This window comes from Drosophila novamexicana, unplaced genomic scaffold (genome assembly GCF_003285875.2).
Source record: "Drosophila novamexicana strain 15010-1031.04,08,12 unplaced genomic scaffold, DnovRS2.1 tig00000137-arrow-arrow-pilon, whole genome shotgun sequence".
NCBI classification, from domain to species: domain Eukaryota; kingdom Metazoa; phylum Arthropoda; class Insecta; order Diptera; family Drosophilidae; genus Drosophila; species Drosophila novamexicana.
The window spans coordinates 323,237-345,292 of record NW_020824777.1 but is presented as its reverse complement, the minus strand read 5'-3'; the positions used below and the strand labels follow the sequence as shown (position 1 = coordinate 345,292).

At 37.1% G+C, this 22,056-nt stretch overlaps 2 protein-coding genes across 2 annotated transcripts in view; both read left to right on the top strand.

Annotated features, from left to right (window-relative positions):
- Nucleotides 1–388: 388 nt before the first annotated feature.
- The window catches only part of LOC115758271 (cell wall protein DAN4), an 87,473-nt gene continuing 65,805 nt past the window's right edge, over nucleotides 389–22,056 (top strand). The window contains exons 1-2 of the mRNA XM_030698834.1: nucleotides 389–460; nucleotides 16,805–16,850. Coding sequence (XP_030554694.1) covers nucleotides 459–460; nucleotides 16,805–16,850 — 48 coding nt within the window. The 5' untranslated portion in view covers nucleotides 389–458. The remainder of the gene's footprint in view (nucleotides 461–16,804; nucleotides 16,851–22,056) is intronic.
- On the top strand, nucleotides 14,382–15,057 carry LOC115758280. Its single transcript, XM_030698842.1, has 3 exons — nucleotides 14,382–14,443; nucleotides 14,500–14,819; nucleotides 14,875–15,057. The coding sequence occupies exons 1-3, from the start codon at nucleotides 14,383–14,385 to the stop codon at nucleotides 15,055–15,057; spliced, it is 564 nt and encodes a 187-aa protein (XP_030554702.1). The 5' UTR covers nucleotide 14,382.

Here is a 22,056-nt window from a genome sequence, read left to right as displayed (position 1 = left end):
ACACACAAGGAAAATCGCTAATAATAAATCAAATAAAAAATAAATCTATGTACTTACAAAATAAATGCATAATTATTTCGACAAGTGCTAAACATAATAATCGTAAATTGATAAATAAATAAATAAAGTGCTTAACAAAAGGTGTTCAAAATTCTAAAATATTGTATTAAATATAACAAAAAAAAATATAATGCCTAATTATAAACTTAATTTATTAAATTAAATCAATAAATTATAAGCAAATCATATCGAATGCAATGAACAATAATTCCACGAATCAATTAAATCGCCAGCCAAATCTCCATTCATTGAAAGCCAATTAATTAGTAAAAGCTACGAAAATTCTTGTTACGTTTAACAAATGGTTGCTTGGATTGAATATAACAAAAGAGCGTAGCCGAAATACGAATGCAAATTAGATGCAAAATAAATGGGTAAAATGAGGTCAAGTAAATACGATGTAAGTATTCATATCAAGAATTATGTATATATATATACCTTATACACATGGCAAACATATCATAATTATGCATAAATACTTGTTTTATGCAAACAATTAAGTCACATACTTTTAATATTTAATAAGCTGCTTTAACTAAAGTCTTAATGCGATTTTTTTTTACCAATTAGCATTTTTAATGAGCCTAAAGATTAACATCTTTGTATTGCGAGAAAGTTGGGCTTTAATATAGGCAATGTTTGGTTTATATTTGCACACGATATCAAGATAAATTATATGTTTATTCATATGCTGAGTTTAGCTCAAAGTAAATATTGGTCTAAGGAATGGGAATACCCTTTGCCCAGCTTGTTAGAGGAAATTTTATTTTGACAGCTGTATTTTCCGATGCTTCATTCGCTCGGATTTGATAAAAAAATTGGGATATATTCAAAAGGAATATACGTATTGAATTGGGAAAATAATTTATATATAATATTTAAGGTTGCTATATAATTATAATTTATTAAACTAATACATAAAATATATAATTTATAAAATTATTGGATAAAATAATTTAAAGCCAATTACTTAAATTAATAAACTTAATAAATTAATATAATATTTATAAATGATACATATAATTTCTATAATATATATATATATATAAAATATATTAAGTAATATACAATTTCCATAATTAACTTATAAAAAAAATGTAATATGTTTAAGACTTAAACTTTTGTTATTTGTTTCCTTATTAATTGCCTTTAATATATCTATACCATTTTTCTTAAATGAATTTCCTTTATTATGTATTTTTTCACATTTTATATTAAAAACAATATATATTTTGAAAATATCATATTTTCAACCCTTTCAACCCTTCTTTTATATTATTATTATTATTATTATTATTTTTTTTTTTTTTGTAATTTACTTTATAATCATTTATATTTCATATAATCATTCATATTTGCATAATCAAAATTATATTGTTACAAAATGTTATATACAAAGAATGCATAGAAATGTGTTCTTCTTTTAAAAAATTTTTAGAGTGCATCCGTATTCATATAGGTATACTTATTCTACAGTCATTTCTTAAAAGGAATTTCAATTGCAGACTGTTCCTTCTGAACTTTGAATTGGCAATAAATTTGATGGCTTTCAAGTTGTTGCTGTCAATCTTTCACTTGGTTCAGTTGAAGGTTATACGTATTATACGTATCTAGGGGCATGACACAAACAGCTTGTAGAGAAAGAGAGCCGAAAATTTACATAATCACTTAACTCATGGCCCACATTTTCCGTGATTATCCGCGGCAAAAATGCAAAAAGCCAAGTCAAGTGCACATAAATTAAAACAAAGATCGAAAAGTGCTGGCCCCAATCGAAAAGCCACGACGTTGCCCGGTTGCCCGGTTGCCAGGTTTGCCTGGCTTGCCCTTAATCTTGAATTACAAATCGAGTGCAATTATCTGACGGCTGCAATGAGTTTCCTGTGCAACTGCCGCCCTCTCCAACGCCCGGCGTTGCCCGTCCACGGCTTTGCAATTTGTTTTCACACTTTACGATTCACATGGCCCGGAGCCGAGCCAATCAATGTTTATTTCTGTTTTTCTCTCGATAAGCGCCACATGCACAGATCTAGGCCCTGGTCAGAACTGGGCCCGGGCCCAGGTCCAGGCCCAGGGGCTGCATTGCGTGCTTGCAGTCGTTTATCTGCGAGTGGAGCGGCTAATTCGCTCGCTCTGGAGCTCTGGAGCTGTTAACCGGGTATTGGCGCTACTGTGCGCGCCTTTAAATTTAACATTTAATTGATTTGTCAACACAAATGTCTGTCGCAGTTTCCTGGCTCTCTAAGCGGCTTACCGTGTCGGAATATATACAAACTCCTCGGGCACTGGCAAGCGGCTTATAGCTTTGGCTAAACACACAAGTTATGCTGCATAAATTGTCGACTTTAGTTGGAAAACGAAAGTGGAGTGTGAAGGAAGTGTGCCTGCCACATCAGAAGGCAGCTCAAAGGCCAGCTGACAACTGCGAGTGCCACAATCATCAATCAAACAGCGCCTGCTCTTGATGTTGTTGTTGTTGTTGTTGTTGCCGCCGCGTTGAAGTGGCATGCCACCACAGATACAAAGCAGCATTTGAAAGCGTCTGCTACCAGCAGCATTCACTGCCAACTCAATCAGCAGCAGAAAGCAAAATGTTGCAAGCTCATTGCGCCGCCTGCGCCCTGCCGTGGGCGATCATCAGATCCGGGCACCAGTCCAGGCTCTGGCTTAGGTCCAGCTCCAGCTCCAGCTCCAAGCCAGCCGTCTCCTTGGTTCTGTGTGCGTATGTGTGGGCGCCAACTTGTGTACGTGCATTGATTGTTGAGCATCGCGTTAGGCATTGTGCATTTGCAGAAGCAACTAACACAGTGGTTAGAAACTAGCAATTTTTGTATGGAAATACGCTAGACATATGATAAAGGAGCCAATATAGTTTATCTTCTGCACTTGGTTCTATGGGCATGAAGTGTGGGGTACTGCAGCTAGAACTTAGCTTACGGGTATTTGGGTCTTGCTGTTGAGCAATTTCTGGTGTTCCTTGATATATAGGAGACTCCCTAACAAGGAGAGAACTCTATCTCAGCAAAAACAAGCAGATCAAATTGACAGGCACTTAAGTCTTTACTCAACTATTAGTCATGCTCATTGATTTCACTTAAATTCCTGAGTACCTCGACCCACTGTACCAACTCGGTTTGACACTTTATGCAGAATGACATTTTAGCTTCTTGGATTTTGTTTTTAGGTAGCCACCGGGACCCGCCTGGAATTGAAATTATGTTGTCTCTTGTCTCGGTCGGGTCTCTCAGTCTTGTCACCGTCTTGTGTCAGTAGCTTTGTCTTTTGGCGAACACGCGCGGCGCGCACGTGGGCCGTGGTCGAGCAGGTCGTGTGGGTCTGGCTTTATTAATTGTGTGCGAATGTTTGCACAATTTGTCAATATTATCGCACAAACATGAACATTTGTAAGCCCATGCACCCAAACCAAGGCCCAAGGCAAACCCAAGCCCAAAAACAAACGATAACTCGAACCGGCAACTGCCAAACGGCAGCTAAAAACGAGCCAACAGCCGGAGACATTTACATCCCCAGCCGCGTTCCCAAACTGTTTGTCTAAGTGATTTGTGATTTATGAATTCACTCGAATTTGCATGCACATTTAATGTGATGTGGCGCACGGGATTGGGAACGGGAAACGAGGTATGGGGAACCACAGCCCACCTCCCAATCTTTGTCTATGTACGCCTTTGGGGCTTGTCTATTTGCTAATTTTCTGGCATCACACGTCTCCTATGCTTTACGACTTTATAATGCCCTGTTAATTGGGTCAACCAACAACACTACGAAAGGTGCCGGAACGAACGGAGACGGAGGGCGACAAACGTTTCAAATGCTTGATAAACGCGTTGTGGCATTGCCTCCTGACATGGCTCATACATATTAATGCCACTGGGGCTGGAACTGCGACTGCCGCAGTCAACTGCCTGGGTGTTGCACTGTGCTGTTGCCAACTGTCTTAGTGGGTTTTGGGTTACCAACAGCAGCAGCAGCTGGCGGACATTGACAGTCAGCCCACAAGGCGGAGACGACCAAGAAGAGTTGATTTTGATTTGAATTTAATTATGGTTTAGGTTTCTAGCGTTGTTGCAAGGCCTTTAAGGGTGCAAAAGATTTACTTAGCTAAGATCTTGCGGGTGTAAGACTTGAACATTATAATTAAACTCCCAGCTAAGCCAGACACCATGCACCACTGCTAATGGCGCCCGACAGGCACTTTATTTTAGTTCAAGCAGTTCACTTCAAGTAATTTGTTCAAGTAAAACCTTGCATAAGCTTCAATTAACCTTTGCAAGAAAATGCATAAAACATGTAATATCAACCAGGTGCACATTGGGCGCCACGCTAAGCCCAAGCAGGGACCGCGTTTCAGGTTAGTTTGTAATCATTTAAAAACAAAATAATTGCCACATTAAACATACAATTAAACTGAAATGGAAAATAGCTTAAAATATTTATCATAATAAATAATTATTGGCAATGTAATTTAATATGGCGCCCGAGCAGGGACTGCAATCAGAAAGTGTGTAAACATAGCGCCCGGGCAGGGACTGAGATCAGAAAGTGCGTAAGCATGGCGCCCGAGCAGGGACTTTATCGTAAGTGCGTTAAATTTAAGTGATTTATGCAGGAAAAGCTTTCTATGGGAAAGTGAAAAGCCATTGCTTTGCATATGTTAAAACTATGCAAATGGATTCCGTTTTGGGATGGCGCCCGAGCAGGGACTTTGTATTAATAAAGTCAACTTCAACAGTAATAAAACGAAAATAAACAAATGTTGGAGTTTACTTTTAAATATACTTTTTATACACGAGCAAAACGCATTCACGAATGATTTCACATGGCGCCCGAGCAGGGACTTTACATTAAACAACTTTGCCTCCGTTCACCTCCATTTGAGCTGCCATTAGCCTGCAACATAAATAAATTGACCAGAGAAAAAAGCAGAAATAATAAATAAATAAAACCGCAGATAATTTTATATGGCGCCCGAGCAGGGACTTGCGTTTAGCTAAACTTGAAGTGCTTGGTCCAAAGTCGAACTAACGCTAACATAAACCAATAGACGACTCCATTAGCGAACCACAGCAGCAACAACAACAATAACAACAACAACATGGGCAATAACTTGGGCTGGTTACCGCCGGCGATGATCGACCAACTTTATAGAAAGCGAAAACCCGACAATTTTCACAACTTTGTTGGCTGCTAAGCCGCGAAAGTAAATAATCCAATTATCGCACACACATGCGCGCCCATAGCATAAATAAAATCATTTGATAAGACAAGAGGTCCGCCAGCTAGCCAGCCAGCCGGGCAGCTAGCTCCTCCAGCGGCTAGTAGTCCAATCTTCCAGTTGCTCGGCTGTTCAGCAAATTGCATAAACATGTTCCAAGCCGCTGAGGAGCAACTGCTTAGGATATATGGAGATGGAGGGGATTGGAGAGGGGGCGTGGCAAAGAAACTGAGGAAGTAAGTCGACCGAGTGGCAGGCATTTGAAATATGCTGCATTAATATGCCGATAAATATATTTTTGTTGTGCGTCTCCCAGCGTACAACTCAATTAGATGACAGGCCACATCGTGTTGAAAATTAAATGGTATGAAATATTTTCATGCCACAGCGTCTGACGATGGCAGCAACAATGTTGCGCGCGTTGAGCCAAGCAGCCAAGCCTCAATTCCTCAATTCCTCAAGCCCACAAGCACACACACACATTGTGTCAATGTCAAGCGAGGATTGTGTGCGTGTCGGCAATTTGACAGACATTCATCAGGCGTATGGCGAATGCTTCTGCGCCGGCGTGCCTGCCTCCCCACACCAGCCTGCTCCCAACTTCCACGCCTGTCACTGCGCGCCTGTCACATGCTCAATCATTGAGCGGAGTTCCAGTTGCAGTCGCAGCCGCAGTCCCAAGTTGGAGCTGGAGTTGTCATTCATTGTTGTGACCGGCACTGGCTGTGCCTCGTGCGCATAATTGATTTTTGCCGGGGCCATTGTCTGGGCTGCCTCCTTTGCCAGCTCCTTTTGTTATCATATTAATGTCAAAAGATTGCACTTGATCATGAATTGTGGAATTGTGCAGCGCAGAAAAAAAATATGTGAAAACTGCGTGGAATGGCGAATTGCGTGTTTGCCACTTAACACTTTGCCACTTATCACGCCTGTGGGCCGCCGCTCAAGTGCCGCAACACTGTGGGAAAGTTGCAACTGCCTTGGGTGAAAGGATGTCCATGAGGCGGCCGACTGAGCGTACCAGGACGTGGGTGTGCCTTGGTCCGTCCCAACAGTTCCACTTGTTTTGATGCTCATGGGAAAATATACATCTACTTTTTTATGTGTCGACGTATGCTCTTCGGGCTCGGCTGCAAATTCAATTGCAGAGCCAACAAAGAGTCGCTGATTCTGGGCAAATATGTTTTGAATATCGGCGCTATTTGTTGACTTACGCCCAATCAGTTTGGTGGGGCCTAACGTCTAGCGGCTGTCTCAAAAAAACAACAACCGCAAAGAACTGAGAACAGGTGCGCCCCCAAGTCCAAAGCACATGTTTATCAGACAAAAGCGCGCACACACAAACATCAAAGGGTTTTACTGACCTAAGCAACTTTAATATTTAATGGGAAATGGAAATGAAGCTGAAAATTAATTGAAATGCAATGGGTATCAAGAGTTTATGCGTATGGCGAAAGTGGAGTCGCATACAAACATCAATTAATTTGCTTCTATGATAATAACAATAATATTTTATACTTAAGAATCACGTTAAATAGTCGAGTATTCGCCTTTTGGGAATTATAAGCATTTGTATTCTTCTGCAATTAGGAGTACTCAACTATATTTTAGACAGACACAAATAGAAGAAAATCCTTAGTCCGCCATTGGCACACATTGAAACAAGCCAATTTCTAGTTTAAGTCCTGGACTAGAGAATGAAGCTATCAAACCATTGCAGATTAAATGACCAATATGTTGATATATAGATAAGATATATGTATTTATGTATTAAACAGAAAGTGTGTTTTTAAGAACCCAAAGCACAATGCACCTCAGCTAGCTTTACTAACAACTTTCCTGCTTCATCCTACACCAGTTGGGAATTGCAAGCAAATGTGTTTAATTAAAAAACCCTGTACTTACATAAATTATATCCCATTTACAGCGTAATTGAACGCTGCATCTGCTATAAAACCCAGCTCTAACTCATTTTTGAATACTTCTCCCCAAGTAGGCATCCAACTTTTCGCAACTAGACACAACTCTAATTTAACAACCACTGAAAAACCACAAGCTATAAAGTCAATGTGCGCTCCCTTCCCCCGGCCTCGACCCCTTTTGCAATTACAAATCCTAAGCCAATCCCATGATTATCAGGCACACAAAACCCAGTAAACAGCTCGATAAACTATCATTTAATAAAGTGCTAAGAGCAGACGCTGACAACTCAATGGGGAAGCGTTGACAATGGGGCTGGGGCAAGGGGCTGCAACAATAATTGGAACTGTAAATGGGGGAGGTGCAGCTGGGGTCGGGCACTGTAACTGGGTGGCAAAACTCAGTTAGTTTTACAGTTAGATGCGCGTTAATATGGATGCATTTCAATGTCAGGGTGACAATTTGCGGGGGCGACGAGACAGTGGCCGGGACTGTGTCTGTGTCTGTCTCTGAATATGTCTGTGTGTGTGTGTGTGTGTGCTCAATGGCATTTCCTAGTCGGGCTGAGTTCATGACTTGGCTGACAGCGCGCTCCGAAAACTTGGGGAAACTTGTTGGCATCGCACACTGCGATTGCATATAAATATCGTATAATTACTGGCGTCTAAATGTTTGCAGTAATTACGTGCAACATGTGCGAACTGCGACGCGCCCTTCACCAGTGAGATTGTTTTTGCAGTTGTTGTTATTGTTGTTGTTGTAATACACAATTAAATGAAGCAATTAAATGGGCATTTAATAGACAACTCGTTGAACTCTGTGGGGTTACGTATTGGCAAGCGATAACTCGTCGATGGGCAAATTAAATTCTCAAGTGCAGAGAAGACAATTAATTGTGGTAAATAATAATTTGAAACTTAAAAGCAGGATTAAGTGCATTAGGTGAAAAATGTGTGATTAACTGTAGACCAAACATAAGTTGTGATATGGCTAAAGGGAGTTAGGTAATAATTTATAACAATTGGCATGATTTTTACATGCCTTAAACGCATTGAAAATGATTAAGAGGCTACATTGGTTTTGTGTAAATATAAGTAACAGATAGAGAAAAGCATTTCCAATTCGATAAAGTACAAGTATTTTCTTGATCAGATCGATATGCTGAGCCCATCTAATGGTGTTTATATTGTCTTTGATCTAATCTTGTCCGACTGAGCTTAAATGTTAAAATTTCAAATATATATTCTCTTATAACATACACAGAAGGGGGTTCTAATTTTATATCGATATCTCAAACCAAAATACTGAAAACAATATGTATACAAAATAAAAATACCTCATTCAAAATACAAATATTTATTAAAATATATGTCAAAATTAAGACTACATTTTTAAGCAGAGCTGGAAGAGAGTCTAGAAACTTTAAGTAGAGCAATAATTTTATTGCATGATAAATCGAACCATAAGGAGTTAAATAAAAGATTAAGATTAATTCTAACTATTCCATGACTTTTATTCGAAGATATAATACAGTATATACTTAGTTAGCCCAACTAAGTACAGATATTTAGTTTTTCATATATGCAGGGTAATTTTAAGGACATCAACATTTTACGCTGATGCAGTAGAGATGAACAGACCATACTTAATACATGTTACTTATGATTTGTACATTTGACTAAACGTGACATAGCAAAAGAGCTTGCGATAGGAATGGGTTCAATAAACTCTGAGCTGCCATATAAGAAAAACTGCACAAAACCTTTCTCTAAATTGGGCTCCATTCTGAATGAAACTAGAATTGCTCAGTAAATCCACAGAATATTAAAGCGGTAGGTTGGTGGAAAGGCATGCAATTTATATTCATTAATTTGGTTTTGTTACAAAAAAAAATTAATTTGTTAATGCACAACTTATATGAAAGATAATAATTTCGTGATAAATAACCATTAAAATATGATAATCCCACCTTTCATTATAATTAAAACCAATTATAAATTTTAAACCCATAAGCATTTGAAAGACCAACAAGTTGTAAGCCAATGTCTCAACTCAGCGCTTTCTGAATTGCATACAAATGAAGTTGTGAACCGGTTTGGCATTAACATTTTCTTAAGAGCCGCATAATCTGTCTTCTTGATTTGCTGTATGACTTCTACACCATTGATATTCAAAGACGTCCGGCAAACTTGTCATTATGTCAGCCGTGTTGAGCAATCTACTAAACTAAAGTAATGTTATAATCAGATAGCCACAACACAATTACAACAATTACAACAAATGCCACACAATGTAATTACAATTACAATTACAATTACAATTACAATTTCATTTATCGAGCTGTTGTTGGCTCATAAAAATGGCAATCACATTTGCATTACATGATTTTCATTCTCATAAACATTTCGTTTCCATACCCAATGCAAATTGATATGATACATCGAACAATTCGTACTGCGCACTTACGATTCGTAATGCCCTCTTGAAACTGAACGCAGGGTGCGCTTTGCCCTCGGACCCATCAACGCAGGGCCATCGAGCAGATATTTATTATAATGTCAGTCGGAGCTGTGGGCTTTGAGAGAAACGTGCGCGCCTCGTGTTAGTATATTGGATAAAACGCAATTTATAGGTATTGGATGCCTAAAAATAATACGATTATTGGGACTTCAGCTGTCAAGTGGCTTCAGCTGGTGACAAGTGTCTGACACCTGAGAAGTAACGCAATTAATCAACCGGCTCCCAACTCTAAGTTCAGTGTGCATTTTACCTGGTTGTAATTAAGGAGCGGGCTTAACAGAAAATAAACCCAAATTGGGCAATACCCCAAGATAATTGAAAAGTACATGAAAGCAATCAATCTTAGTTCAGGCTAATGAACTCGTATGCAAAGTGATGTAACTAACTGTTTTGTCAAGCTCGTTGAATTGGAAAATTCGAAGGCTATTGTACAATATAAGTTGGGATTCATTCCAGTTATGAACACAAATTGCCACAGATTTACCCACAAATGTTTTGAATTGAAATTATTCTGGCATCACATGTTTATCGCATTTCCTGAAACTAAGCAAAATCTAATAAGCTTTAATTTCTGTATTTTATTTATATTCAAACAATAATATTTGTCTTAAGAGCATATGTTTAAATGAAATAAAAGGACTTTTATATTTTTTGTAAGAATATTTAAATGTTAAACCAGCATGGATATTGAAGCCTTACTATTCGTATTATAAGAATATTTTATCTCCCTTTTTTAATCTTAGCATTCGATTTAATATATTTTTTGTAATGTATATTTTTCGCTTCTTGCATTTAATAGATGCTCAAATAAACATTGAATCTTCCTCTTTCAGATCTTAACATTTGATTTAATATTTCTTTTTGATATATATTTTCCTATTATTGCATTGACTAAGATGTATATCTGCTAGTACATACAACTTGTGCATTGATTTTCCTTACTTTATTTGCTTTTGATTTCGATTTCGTATTTTTTTTTTTTGGTTGCACACTTGAATAATTCTGAAATTATATATTTTTCTGTCGCAATGCGACAGTCGTCGCATAAATTGCAAATTGAAGCAGAAAGCAGCACAAATGTATTTCCGCATCGCCACAAGCTTGATTAATTTCCGAGCCAGCTACTTTGTCTGCCAAGGAAATTGAAAATGGATATTTATCTAAGTAAATAACTCAACTGGACAAAACCAAAGGACAATCTGGGCTTTCGTCATGCTCTGAATTGATTGAATTGAATGAGGTCGCAAGTGGAAAGGGAGATAGACAAAAAGGGAGAGACAGAGACAGAGAGAGAGAGAGAGAGAGATAAAGGGGTGACCACCATAAAAAAAATAAACTAGGTTAACATCGAGGCGGACAATTTCTAAAAGGCGAACACAACTTAAAAATTGAATTTAAAGCTTTTGGTGTCTTGGACATTTTGCCGCGCGGCTGTTGTCCTGTTTGCCAACTGATTGGCTTTGACTGCTCGACCGCCTGCCCGCTCGCCTGCCGGCCTGCCTGGCTGCCTGTTTGCTATGGGCAATTAAGAAATTCCTGACCATAACTATCGACGCTTTATAATTTTTATCACATACATTTTTTATCGCAAATATCACAACTTCATCAGCAATCACAGCGACCAACAGCAGCAGCAGCAACAGCCAAGCAGACAATTAGCCATAAAATTAGCTGCAACTTGGCTCAAGGAATATGGCGGCCAAGGCAAATTGAAAACAATTTAAGTTATTTGCATATAAATGCAACTTAAGACGCAACAGCAGCAGCAACTGCAGCAGCAACAGCAGCAATTGCTGTATATTGGCCATGTTAACGTGTTGGGCCCGCATTGGGGCTTCTGGTGTGCCGGGTTTGTTTAACACAAATGCATTGTTCACATAAACTAGGCAATAATGCACAACAGCATTTGCTCGACTTACAGATACCCTATAAGCTGGCAAGCACTGCTAAATCAATGCCTAGTATTCTCTCTAACCAGAATCTCGACTTACATTTATCCTTTAAAAAGTAAAAGGAAGCAATTCCGAGCTCATAAAGTGTGATCAGCATCAATACTGAGTCGATCTAGCTATGTCCGTCTATCTGTCCGCCTGTCTGTCGGTTCGTATGCATAAGGCCTTCTTTGCAACGTAGGTACGGAGCGCAGTAGAAGTTTGTCGTGCGATAAAATTCAAACATATCGCAATCCTTTTGCCTTCTGAGCAAATATCTTCGGTTTTAAGAGCTATAGCCTAATTTGCCACTAAGCTTTCAGAATAGTATAAACAGATCAAGTATCTTTCACTTTAAAGCTACCGCCGCCACGAGAGTCGGACATTCTAGGCACCTTTTTGAGTAATCATTTATTGTGGTACACGATGCGTATACGTAACAAGCAGACAATTAGCTACTCAGCTTCACTTAAACTAAAATAAAATTGAATGAAAAAATATGCTATATTGTTTGTATTAAAATAGCATAATTTGTTTCTCAAACATCTTTAGTATGCTAAAAAAAAATTCAGTTTGCACAAACTTCATGCACCCTTTCATGCAGACGTTCCGCTTACAGGGTATTCAGAATGGCGTGTTCGCCTGCCGCCAATTGAGATAATGCCAAGTGCATTGACGTTTTATCAACTTAAGAATATCAATATTGATATCGCCGCCTGACAACAAACACGCTGCTCAAACGATATTTCATTTATGATCTGAAAATGCAGTAATTAACAAAAAACAGAGAGAAACAATAGCAACAATAAAAAACAAGAGCAAATCAACCAGAAAAAAAAAAAGAAACAAAACAAAACAAACCTAATGAATGTGCATTTTTGTCGAGCGTTACGAAAAAATTGCACGTGGCGCCTAAACAAAACACTTGCATATAAAATGTGGAGAAAAAAGTAAATAAAAATATAATAAAATTTGTGTGGCTGTTAAAATATTTTAGCCAAAGTTCAAACTACATTTCACGCCTAATTTCATTTGACAACAAACGAGAAAAATACGTTGGAAATTTTTTTACACATTTCACATATTTTTTTTTTCTCTCTTTTTGCTTTTGTTGTTAATTTTCGGACATAATTGCAGAGAGCAAGAAGGAGGGTGTGCGGCAAGGGGCGGGCGCAGTGGCAATTGGGGGTGGGGCCAGTGGGGCGACTGGTTATGACAGCAGCAGGCGGCAGGCAACAGCAGCTGCAAAGTCCCAACTCGCCGTCTGTGGAGCATTTGAATAATTTGCAATTAAACTGCAAAAACTCTGAATTCAGTGTGCGGCAATCAAGAGCCAAAAAAAAAAAAAAATAAATAAAACTCTGTCGAGCATTTCTTTCGCGACGGTAAGTCGTGGCGTATGCGTAATATTGCATTTGATTAGTATTTTTTATTTTATTTTTTTTTTTTTGTGAACTGGTTTTTGCCGCCCGGCCTGAAGTCGAGAATGAATCGAAATGTCCGCATCCATCAGCTGTCCGCGCTTCACAATTGCTGTGGCGCGCTTGATGCTGATGAAGACAGCAGCCGGGGCCTGAGACCGGTCAAAACCAACACCCAACTGTGTTTCCAATTAAACGCCGCTTTGGCAAACAACGACAATGACAGCAGCAACAGCAACAACACAACAACAACAACAACAACAACAGCAGCAGCAGCAACATCAACGTCATTTGTATCTGTTAGATGCAACAACTTTCAGTTTGCTTTACGGTTAGCTTGTCAGTTGCAGTTGACTCTGCCAAGGAGCTGAAGAAATTGAACTTGAATGTTTATGTGGCAGGCGCTTTAAATCAGTATGGGGGGTCCACACACACACACAAACGTACACACAAACACACACACACTCTCTCACACCTGGTCACAAATTACCCCTTGGCAAAAGCCAAAACTCAAACTAGCTGCAGCTCAATTCGTATGTAACTGTCAACATGTTGTCAATCAATTTGAAGCTGTTGATTGGCTGATTGAAAGCATTTGATTGATTGCTAGATTTACAGTTGAACACTTGATTGGTTCAATCCAGTTGACAACAGCGCGCGGCTAGCTCGTTGTAAACATTCAACTAAATTGTTTGAAGAGTTTCTTGTTTTTTTTTGCGGTATTTACACTCTGTTTTTCGCTGTTTTTCAAGCGGGTTTAGAATTATCAACTATAAGTTTACATGTTTTTTTTAAGCGGCAAAGCTTAAAAAGTTCCTGAGATATAGAAAAGAGACCTGCTGAGACCTGTATAGGTCTAAACGATATTGGTATTATATAGAGCTATGTGTGGTTTGACATGCCCATAATAAAGGTCAGCAGAATATTCTAAAAATTTCCTGTTTTCGATTTGAACCACTTTTGTACAAACTTTTAAAGTTTATCTGTTCTATGTTTCCCCTTAAAGCTAGCGCTTTTACTGAGTTAATCCAAGCAACTGATTTTTCTGGACATATATTTTTCTGTTTTAGCATAAAAGCCCAAAGATTATCTCTGATATCAAGCCGATTATTAGCATATAAAATTGCTATGACGCCTGTTTGCATCTGATATTTCGATAATCAGCTAATGACTGATCCACGTTCTTTATTAGCTGATATTAAAAACAGAGCTCATTACCAGCTCACTCGTGCCCGTCCAATGGGTCTATTAGTAAATTCTATTTTTAGTAAACTTCCGATACTTGAACAGCAAAGTCATGTATCTGATGCTTGTTAGCATGCTGTTGTTCGCTGCATTTCACATGCAGACAGCGCAGAGTAAGAGAATATCCTTTAAAAAAGAGAATACCCTATAAAAAACTATTTCTTTCAAGGCTTAGCACCACGTGGTAAATTCACAAGCGTGAGCTTTGAGCACAATACCGAGTTCTTTACAAATATGTCGTGTTGGCTCACGCCCGAAGGCAAACTTAATCTAGATGTGTATATAAAACGCAACATGCCCCTGGCCATGCGTACGTCTATTACGGTGCAGTACCAGATCGAGAACTCGGCGAACTATTATACGCTCTTCAGCTATGACGTGGACAGCTGTAAGGCCATGAAAGATCTGCTGCAGTTCGGTCTGACCAACATCTGGTTTCGGAACCTACGCAAATACGGAAATCTAACGAACATCTGTCCCATGAAGGCTGTAGGTTGGCACAACGAGCAGCATTACGAGCCATTAATTATTATCCCTATTCCAGGGCTATTATGATTTGCGCAATTTTCACCTGGAGAACAACAGCATTCCGGCGTATCTGGGGTCAGGCAATTATCGCATCAGAGATGTGAACTATTATGGTAAAAACAATGCAAACAATGTGAACCCCAAGGCCAAGAAACGTCTCCCTGTCTCGTCTATCGTTTTGCAATTGCAATTGTATTAAAGTTTGTCTACAAACCCTGCAGCTCAATTTAACTGAACTTTTGGCCCGTTGGCCAAGTGTGTCAGGGGCTTTAATGTGGGTGGGGCGAACAAGTTTTCACGGGCCAAGTTTGCAGCGTTTGCGTGAGATATGGCTGGAATTTTTTACTTGTTTTCTCAAGGTTCTTGAGCTTGCCAAGGTCTGAACAAAGTGAATTCGTAAGTGAAATTAAATTAACTGCAATAATGAGCTAAGGTCTAAGGGTTTGCATATTTTACACATAAAGTCTCTGATGCCAGCATTTGTATTATACATTAACTTTCTTCATTTTATCAACTCAGCATTAGGAATAAATTGAACTTTTATACAGAAGCTTCAATATTTTCAGATTTTAACTTCAAAACACATTCACAATGCAGAATGGGGCTGCCAGACTGTCAATTAAACAGTGTAGTGTTATTAGTTTGAATATAATATAAATATCTCATTAATTTAACTTAATAAATATATATTTTTAATAGTAACTAATAAATTTGAATGTTCAATCATATAGCAATTAATAAATATTAATTGAACTAAATAAATATGGAGTTGACAGACTATCAGTAAAACAGTGTTGGGTAATCCATAATAGGTGATTACGAAATTAGTTACGTATTAATTAATTAATAATATCCAAATTCCGAGTATTCATAATAAAACAATAAAAAATTTAACTTAATAAATATGGAGTTGCCAGACTGACAGTACAACAGTGTTGTGCCAAGCCTAGCGCAAGTCATATTAGAACTAAGTCTTAAGCTTGAATATTTAATAATAAAAGCGTTAAAATGTATTTATTTAGCGAAGTAAATATTGTTTTAGCAGACATCTTTGATTTAGTCTAAGTTTAATATTGGTATCTAACCCTTTTGCTGACCTTTTTATCAAGACATTTTTCTTTACTTTCGCTTTTCTTATTCGATTACAAAAGAATGCCAAGGTCTTTCCGCAAGCCATTTGAAAATGTTTCTTGAGGATTTTTGAGCCAACAAACAGCTTTTACAAATTCTTAAGCCGTCTTTCATTTGGCTTTTATTTCCGCTGACAGGAGCAGCAACTGGCGCTGGGCAATTAGTTTTGGCTCCTTGTGTGCGCTGCCTTTTTTTCTTTTTTTCGGTCAGTGTGAAATTTATGCTTTGTCGGGGCAGAGTTTTAACTAATTGCATAATAAATTTCAGTGAATTTATTCAGAATTCAGAATTTATCTGGCCAAATTGCAATCCTTGTAGCCCACTTAATAAATGTCAAGCAGTCTGTCAAAATAACTGACTTACAGCTAAAATGGGGCGTGAAAGAAAAAAAAAAGCTGAATGCTTACGTGTTTTGTGGTCTAATATCTTGTCATAATTGTTATTAGCAGTGGGTGTTAGAGCTGAGCACTAAAATTATGAGCCTGACTTACCTGGGCAGCAGTGCAGCAACGGCGCATGGGGGAAGTACCGTCAAAAGTTTACCTGGAAAAACCAAATAACGCGAATTGAAATGGGAGTATAAATTAAAAATTATTATGGGCTGGGGCTAGGCAAATTTGTGTCGTTTTTGCATTAGATAAGCTGGCAGCAAAAGGCAATTGCCAAATGTACTTAATAAGCTAATTGTCTGGGTTCATTGTCACATTCTGGGGGGGGGAAGTACAATGAGCGCTTTTTGAAAAGCTTGTGCTTAAAAGATAATTAATGCATATAATTATATGACAATGCATATTAAAATTGTCATTTATTTGCAGGTTACCACAGTTTACGGTCTATGCCAAGATTATTTACCTCCTGATGGTGAGTATTTTAATAACTAAACTTTACAATAAAAAGCACACAATACCAAAAAAAAAATCCCCTAAATAAACAATTAAAATATTGTTTAAAAAACAACAAAAAACATTCTAAAAGAACAGATGTTTCTAGTCGCAGGCGTAATAATATCTAAATTAAATGCACGTACGATCTGTTACATTGTATTTGTTTGCGTAATTTATAAACTATTTTTTTGTTGCTGTTTACTGATACTATCGCATAATATTTGAAGAACGTAACATATGATAGCCATCAACTTAAAATTCCAATGTGTTTAAAAATGACAAGTTATATCACAAGTTATGTCAATGTAAACAATTTAGCTGGAAGCAAGCCCAACCAACCCAACCCAACCAATTGCTGATGATAACCCATCGCAGCTATGCCAAGTATTTTATCAGATCCGTTTGGCATTGCCCTAAAAAACAAATCAATGGAAATAAAAATGAGAATACAAAATTGTCTATATATCGATATAAATTGACTCTTGCACTGGCCAACAGCAAATATTTGCCAAAATAGTCAAAGATAATGAAAATAATCTAGCAGTTAGATTGGCTAGTTAATACCCTGTAACTAGGCTCTAAGGTTGGACTGTGAAAACAAGTATGTATGTGAATTTTTAAATCAAGTAATTCATATTTGACTTTTCCTATTAATTGATTATTCGTGGGAGTTAGTCAAAAAATTGAATCAGTTTGGCTTTCGTCATGAGGAAGCTGCATACCAGTTTTTAGGTTCCCAGCACATGCATTCTCTGAGTTCATACAGATTAGATCCTTATAAGCCCCCACCTAGAATAATTGTGTGTTTAGCTCTTACGTAGGACAGTAAAACTAAATATGTTAGTTTATGTGCTAATAAGTAATTCTAATTTGATATTTTCTAATTAATTTCTGTTTGATTAATGGGAGTTATCCATAAAATCAATCAATCGCTGAGTGCATATGGGTTAGATGCGTTAAGAGGTCCTTCTAAGCCGGAACTATAATATTTGTGTGTGCTGTCAGTTAAAAGCTTTCCTTTTTAAACAATTTAAAAGGGCACAGGGTATGAAATACAGAAATATGTGCGAGTACAGCGAAAATTTCAAGTAAATAATTATTAAATGCCAACAACTGTTCGCTAATTAAATTATACTGTTTGTGGCAAAGCTCTTTACATGTTCATTTCACATTCGCATTTATTTGCCGTGTTTTTTTTTTTTCTCTCTGATTTTAATTTATTTTACAATCAATTTTAAGTGTGCCCCCCAGGCGTGTGTGTACAAACACTGTAGTATAGTGTGTGGCTGGGCCTGTGGTTGGGGTTGTCTCCGTTGTTAATATGCCGAAATAAATAACTGAAATGTCTGGAATTCCGCTGGCATGAAACAACTTGGCGACGTCTTTACAAGTTCCGTTTTATGAATATGGTGTTTTTTTTTTTTTTTCAAGTAAGCCAAGCGAGAAGCCTGGTCGAACTCTTCACTAGTATTTATTTGTTCAGAATGAACTTTTGGCAAATTATTTGTACTTCTCGTTTTGGCATGCACAGGCCAAAGGCTGCGGCTCTGTGTCCGGGAACTGAGCTGTTGTTCCTCAAGTTGCCTGAATTATTCAACACTTTCGAGTGTTTTTAGTGTATTTGAAGTATTTACTGCGCCTTTGGGCACATTGCTGCCGCATCTGAATGTATGAGAAATGTTTGTGCCGCTCATACTTGAACCTCTTCAGTTCAAATTGGTCAATCATGAAAATGCCTTTCACCATTTTGGCGGATGGCTGGTGGCGGGTGGCGGGAGGAGCCATAAAATGCGGCTATAAATCGACTGATGGCCAATAATAGAAAAATTTGCAAACTTAATTATGCGAAAAGCAATTCGTGTTTGCGCTTCATGAATAGGCAAATATTTTAACTACGTTTTAAGAAGAGAATCAGAATAAAGTTAGGGTAGTATAGTGTGTTATTTAAGAAGCCAGCTGAAAGTGCCTAAGTTTAAATTAAGTAGAGCTTAAAGATTCTTTACCGTTTTTACATCGAAATAAATATAGACAAATAATAAATTATAAATATATATATAATAAAATGCAAATAGATAGATATAAGACCTAAATGTTTGAATATGTATTTTAATATTATTCTATTATTGATGTACATATTTTTTAAATATTTATTTATTTATTTGAATTTAGGAAATTGTATTTAAGATATGTTGAATATTTGACTTTATGTATTAAATTTTTATTATTCAATTTTTTTTTTAATTTTAGGAGTTTTTTAGTAAGAATTTCTACATCTAACTTTCATTTTACACAAATATATAATCTCCTTTAATTTATAAAGAATGGTATATATTATATACCATAAAATAGCCAATTAATTGTTAATAGGAAATATTATTAATTTTTTCTTAGTCCGTCATATTAAATGAATTTCTCAGAAAAAGCGAATTAACTCATGTAAGGCCTCGTAAATACATTAACCATATAAGTGTTGGTTGGAGAAATATATAGTATTCGATTTATAATATAGTTATAAACAAGTTTTACACGATCAATTTTAGTTTATGGCGCCTGGCCCGTTGGCTATTTGAAATTTATATGTTATTTAAGGCTTTTTTTATGACTTACTAAATGCACAATTTAGAGTTCGCGCACAGCTATAAAATATAAAATCAGTTTTCCTCTACGGCGCACAGATAAATTAATTCATAAATAACAAATTTATTGTTTACGCAGAATTTGGCTAGCCAACTCGTAATTCACTGTAACGAATAAATCACGACCCTATGTCGAGTGGCTTTCCGATATTGAAATGAAACACGGAAAATAACTGGCTCAAATATAATCGAGAGGTTGCTTCATTTTTAATAAAGCTAATGCAAAAGGGGCTATAATTATTCCGACTGCCAAATGGGTTAATATTATGTGTGCTCTGGGCAAACAATTGACAAAAAGCGTAATAATCAAATAAATGGTCAACCAAGGGCCAAATTAGTGGCACTTTTAATAGAGCTTAGCAGAGAATTTTGATAGCAACAGGCTGCGCATTTGTTAACGAAATAGTCAAGAACTTAACCTGAGTCATTTACTATCAAGAACTATTTGATAATACAGGCCAAAACAATATGGAAATTCTAGGAAATTTGTAGTGCTTGAAATTGGTAAAATTCCTATCTTGAGTACGCATCTGCATATTACACACATGATTCATGGCACGTAGACAATCTATTTATTCTAGAGTTCTTATCTAACTGATCATAAATTAATTATGATACTTCTTTAATTTCACAATTACACGCACACATTGTTATTCCATCGGTTTACAGCTTAATTTCATCACCAATTGTCATTCGAGACTTACAACTAGTATTTCATGTTATGTTTACGTTATGCGTTAAATAAATAACTAACATTATCTATATTCAATTACAAGAATTAAGAAATTCGTCATTTGACATAAACAAAATGAGTAAATAAAATCAAGGTTGGTTGAGAAAGTTGAACGAGAAATTAGGTGAGAGACAAGTAGGTAAAGTTAAAGTTCCAAGCAAGTTATGCTCTGCAAGATGTTAATTAACATATGTGACACGCTGTTCATAACATTATTGAGCTCGCATTAACATAAAAAGAGTCACTTTAGGCCTGTTATTAACAGCTTCAAAATTTAAAAGAGCGTCAATAAAACAGTTAGCTGCTGTAGGCAAACTTAATATACATGAATATAATAATATTTTAACAGTTCTTAATAACTGGCTGTTATCAACAATAACTTGCCTCTCCTGTTAAAACGTAGTTAACATTAGGAACAACATTTTTGATGTGGCAGCTATTTAGACTATGAAGAGGCTGCTATATGTCAAAAGGTATTAAGACAAATCCAATATATATTTTATTTGGCTCTTTTTACCCACACTTTTTTAACATTAGCACAAGAATCAAATGCAATGCCTTACTCTAAAACATTTATTGTTTCGACTTTTTTACACAAGCTCAATAAATACCTTCAACTGTAGTACCTCCAACTATGCAGGCTGCCAACTTATCGCACATTCTGCAAGGTACTGCCCTTTCTCACAGCGAAACTGAAGTTTTTATAGCAGCTGATTGTAATGGTATGATAAAAAAAAGTGATTTACATAGCCAAATTGCATGGTGAGAAAGCAACTGAAATTATGCAAATTGAGCACGCCTTACAAGCCACTCCAGAACGAAGGCCACCAGCACCAGAGTATATCCCAAAATTGCAATCTGTGCACCCCAGATCAGATCTACCGATTGCATAGCATTTGGCACCCACACTTTTTCCAGAGATTTCCTGCGCCATTCCACGCGAGTGTATAGTAGAACAGTTGCAGTGTATTTTGGGCTATCACGACTTGGTGTTGTCTTCGTTAAAGGGTTGCCAGACATCTGAGTTATTGCATCGAGCTGCTTGGCCCTTGTGTTTAGACAAGCTGCTATTAAGACTACAAAAATTGATTTTATCATCACGTTAGTCATCCACAATTTGTACTGACACTCAACTTGATTGACCCAAGTGCTTTTATAGCCTTGCACTTGGTATACTAATTACGTTTAATTAATTTAACCCACACTAATTAACGGGCACCTGACTAAAGCGAACTCCAAGCTTAGAGCTGCCTAGCAGAAAGTTCTTTTGGTGCCATTGAAAACTATGTATAGAGGGAATATTCGAATATACAATATAAAATCCGATATATAATATATTATCTTATTTGAAATACTTTGCTTTCAAAAAGATTTCCCTTAATCCAAAATCCCAAACTCCCAAATCCCAAATTTAAATATCAGTATATTAGATAAATTCATTTAGAAGTTCCACAGTTGTCTTTGGGCGTTTATCGATTTATTATAAGAGTTGCCAGACTTTAAAAACAATTTTCTTGTTCAGCCAGAGCATTCAGAGTGCGGTATTTGCACTGCACTTTTCTTATTTTGTGACACTCTATTAACTTTTACAGTTTGTTATTAGGTGGTTGTACTTGTGGCTTTGGCATAACCGAAAAAGGTGCCCCACACTGGCGCTGCTTATCAAGAAATTATTTCAAAACGTTAATTGAATTGTCAATAGATGGTGAACCGTTTTGATGTCTGGCCACGTTGCCTTTGGCAACAAGCCAAATGATAGGAACAACAACAAGAACAACAGGAACAAACGATAGCTGTGGATATTAACCATATTT

Coding starts and splice junctions, on each gene's coding strand:
- LOC115758280 (XM_030698842.1), top strand. CDS start 14,383: ATGTATCTGATGCTTGTTAGCATGCTGTTGTTCGCTGCATTTCACATG. Junction 14,444..14,499: donor TCACATGCAGACAGCGCAGA/GTAAGAGAATAT, acceptor ATTTCTTTCAAG/GCTTAGCACCACGTGGTAAA. Junction 14,820..14,874: donor ACATCTGTCCCATGAAGGCT/GTAGGTTGGCAC, acceptor TCCCTATTCCAG/GGCTATTATGATTTGCGCAA.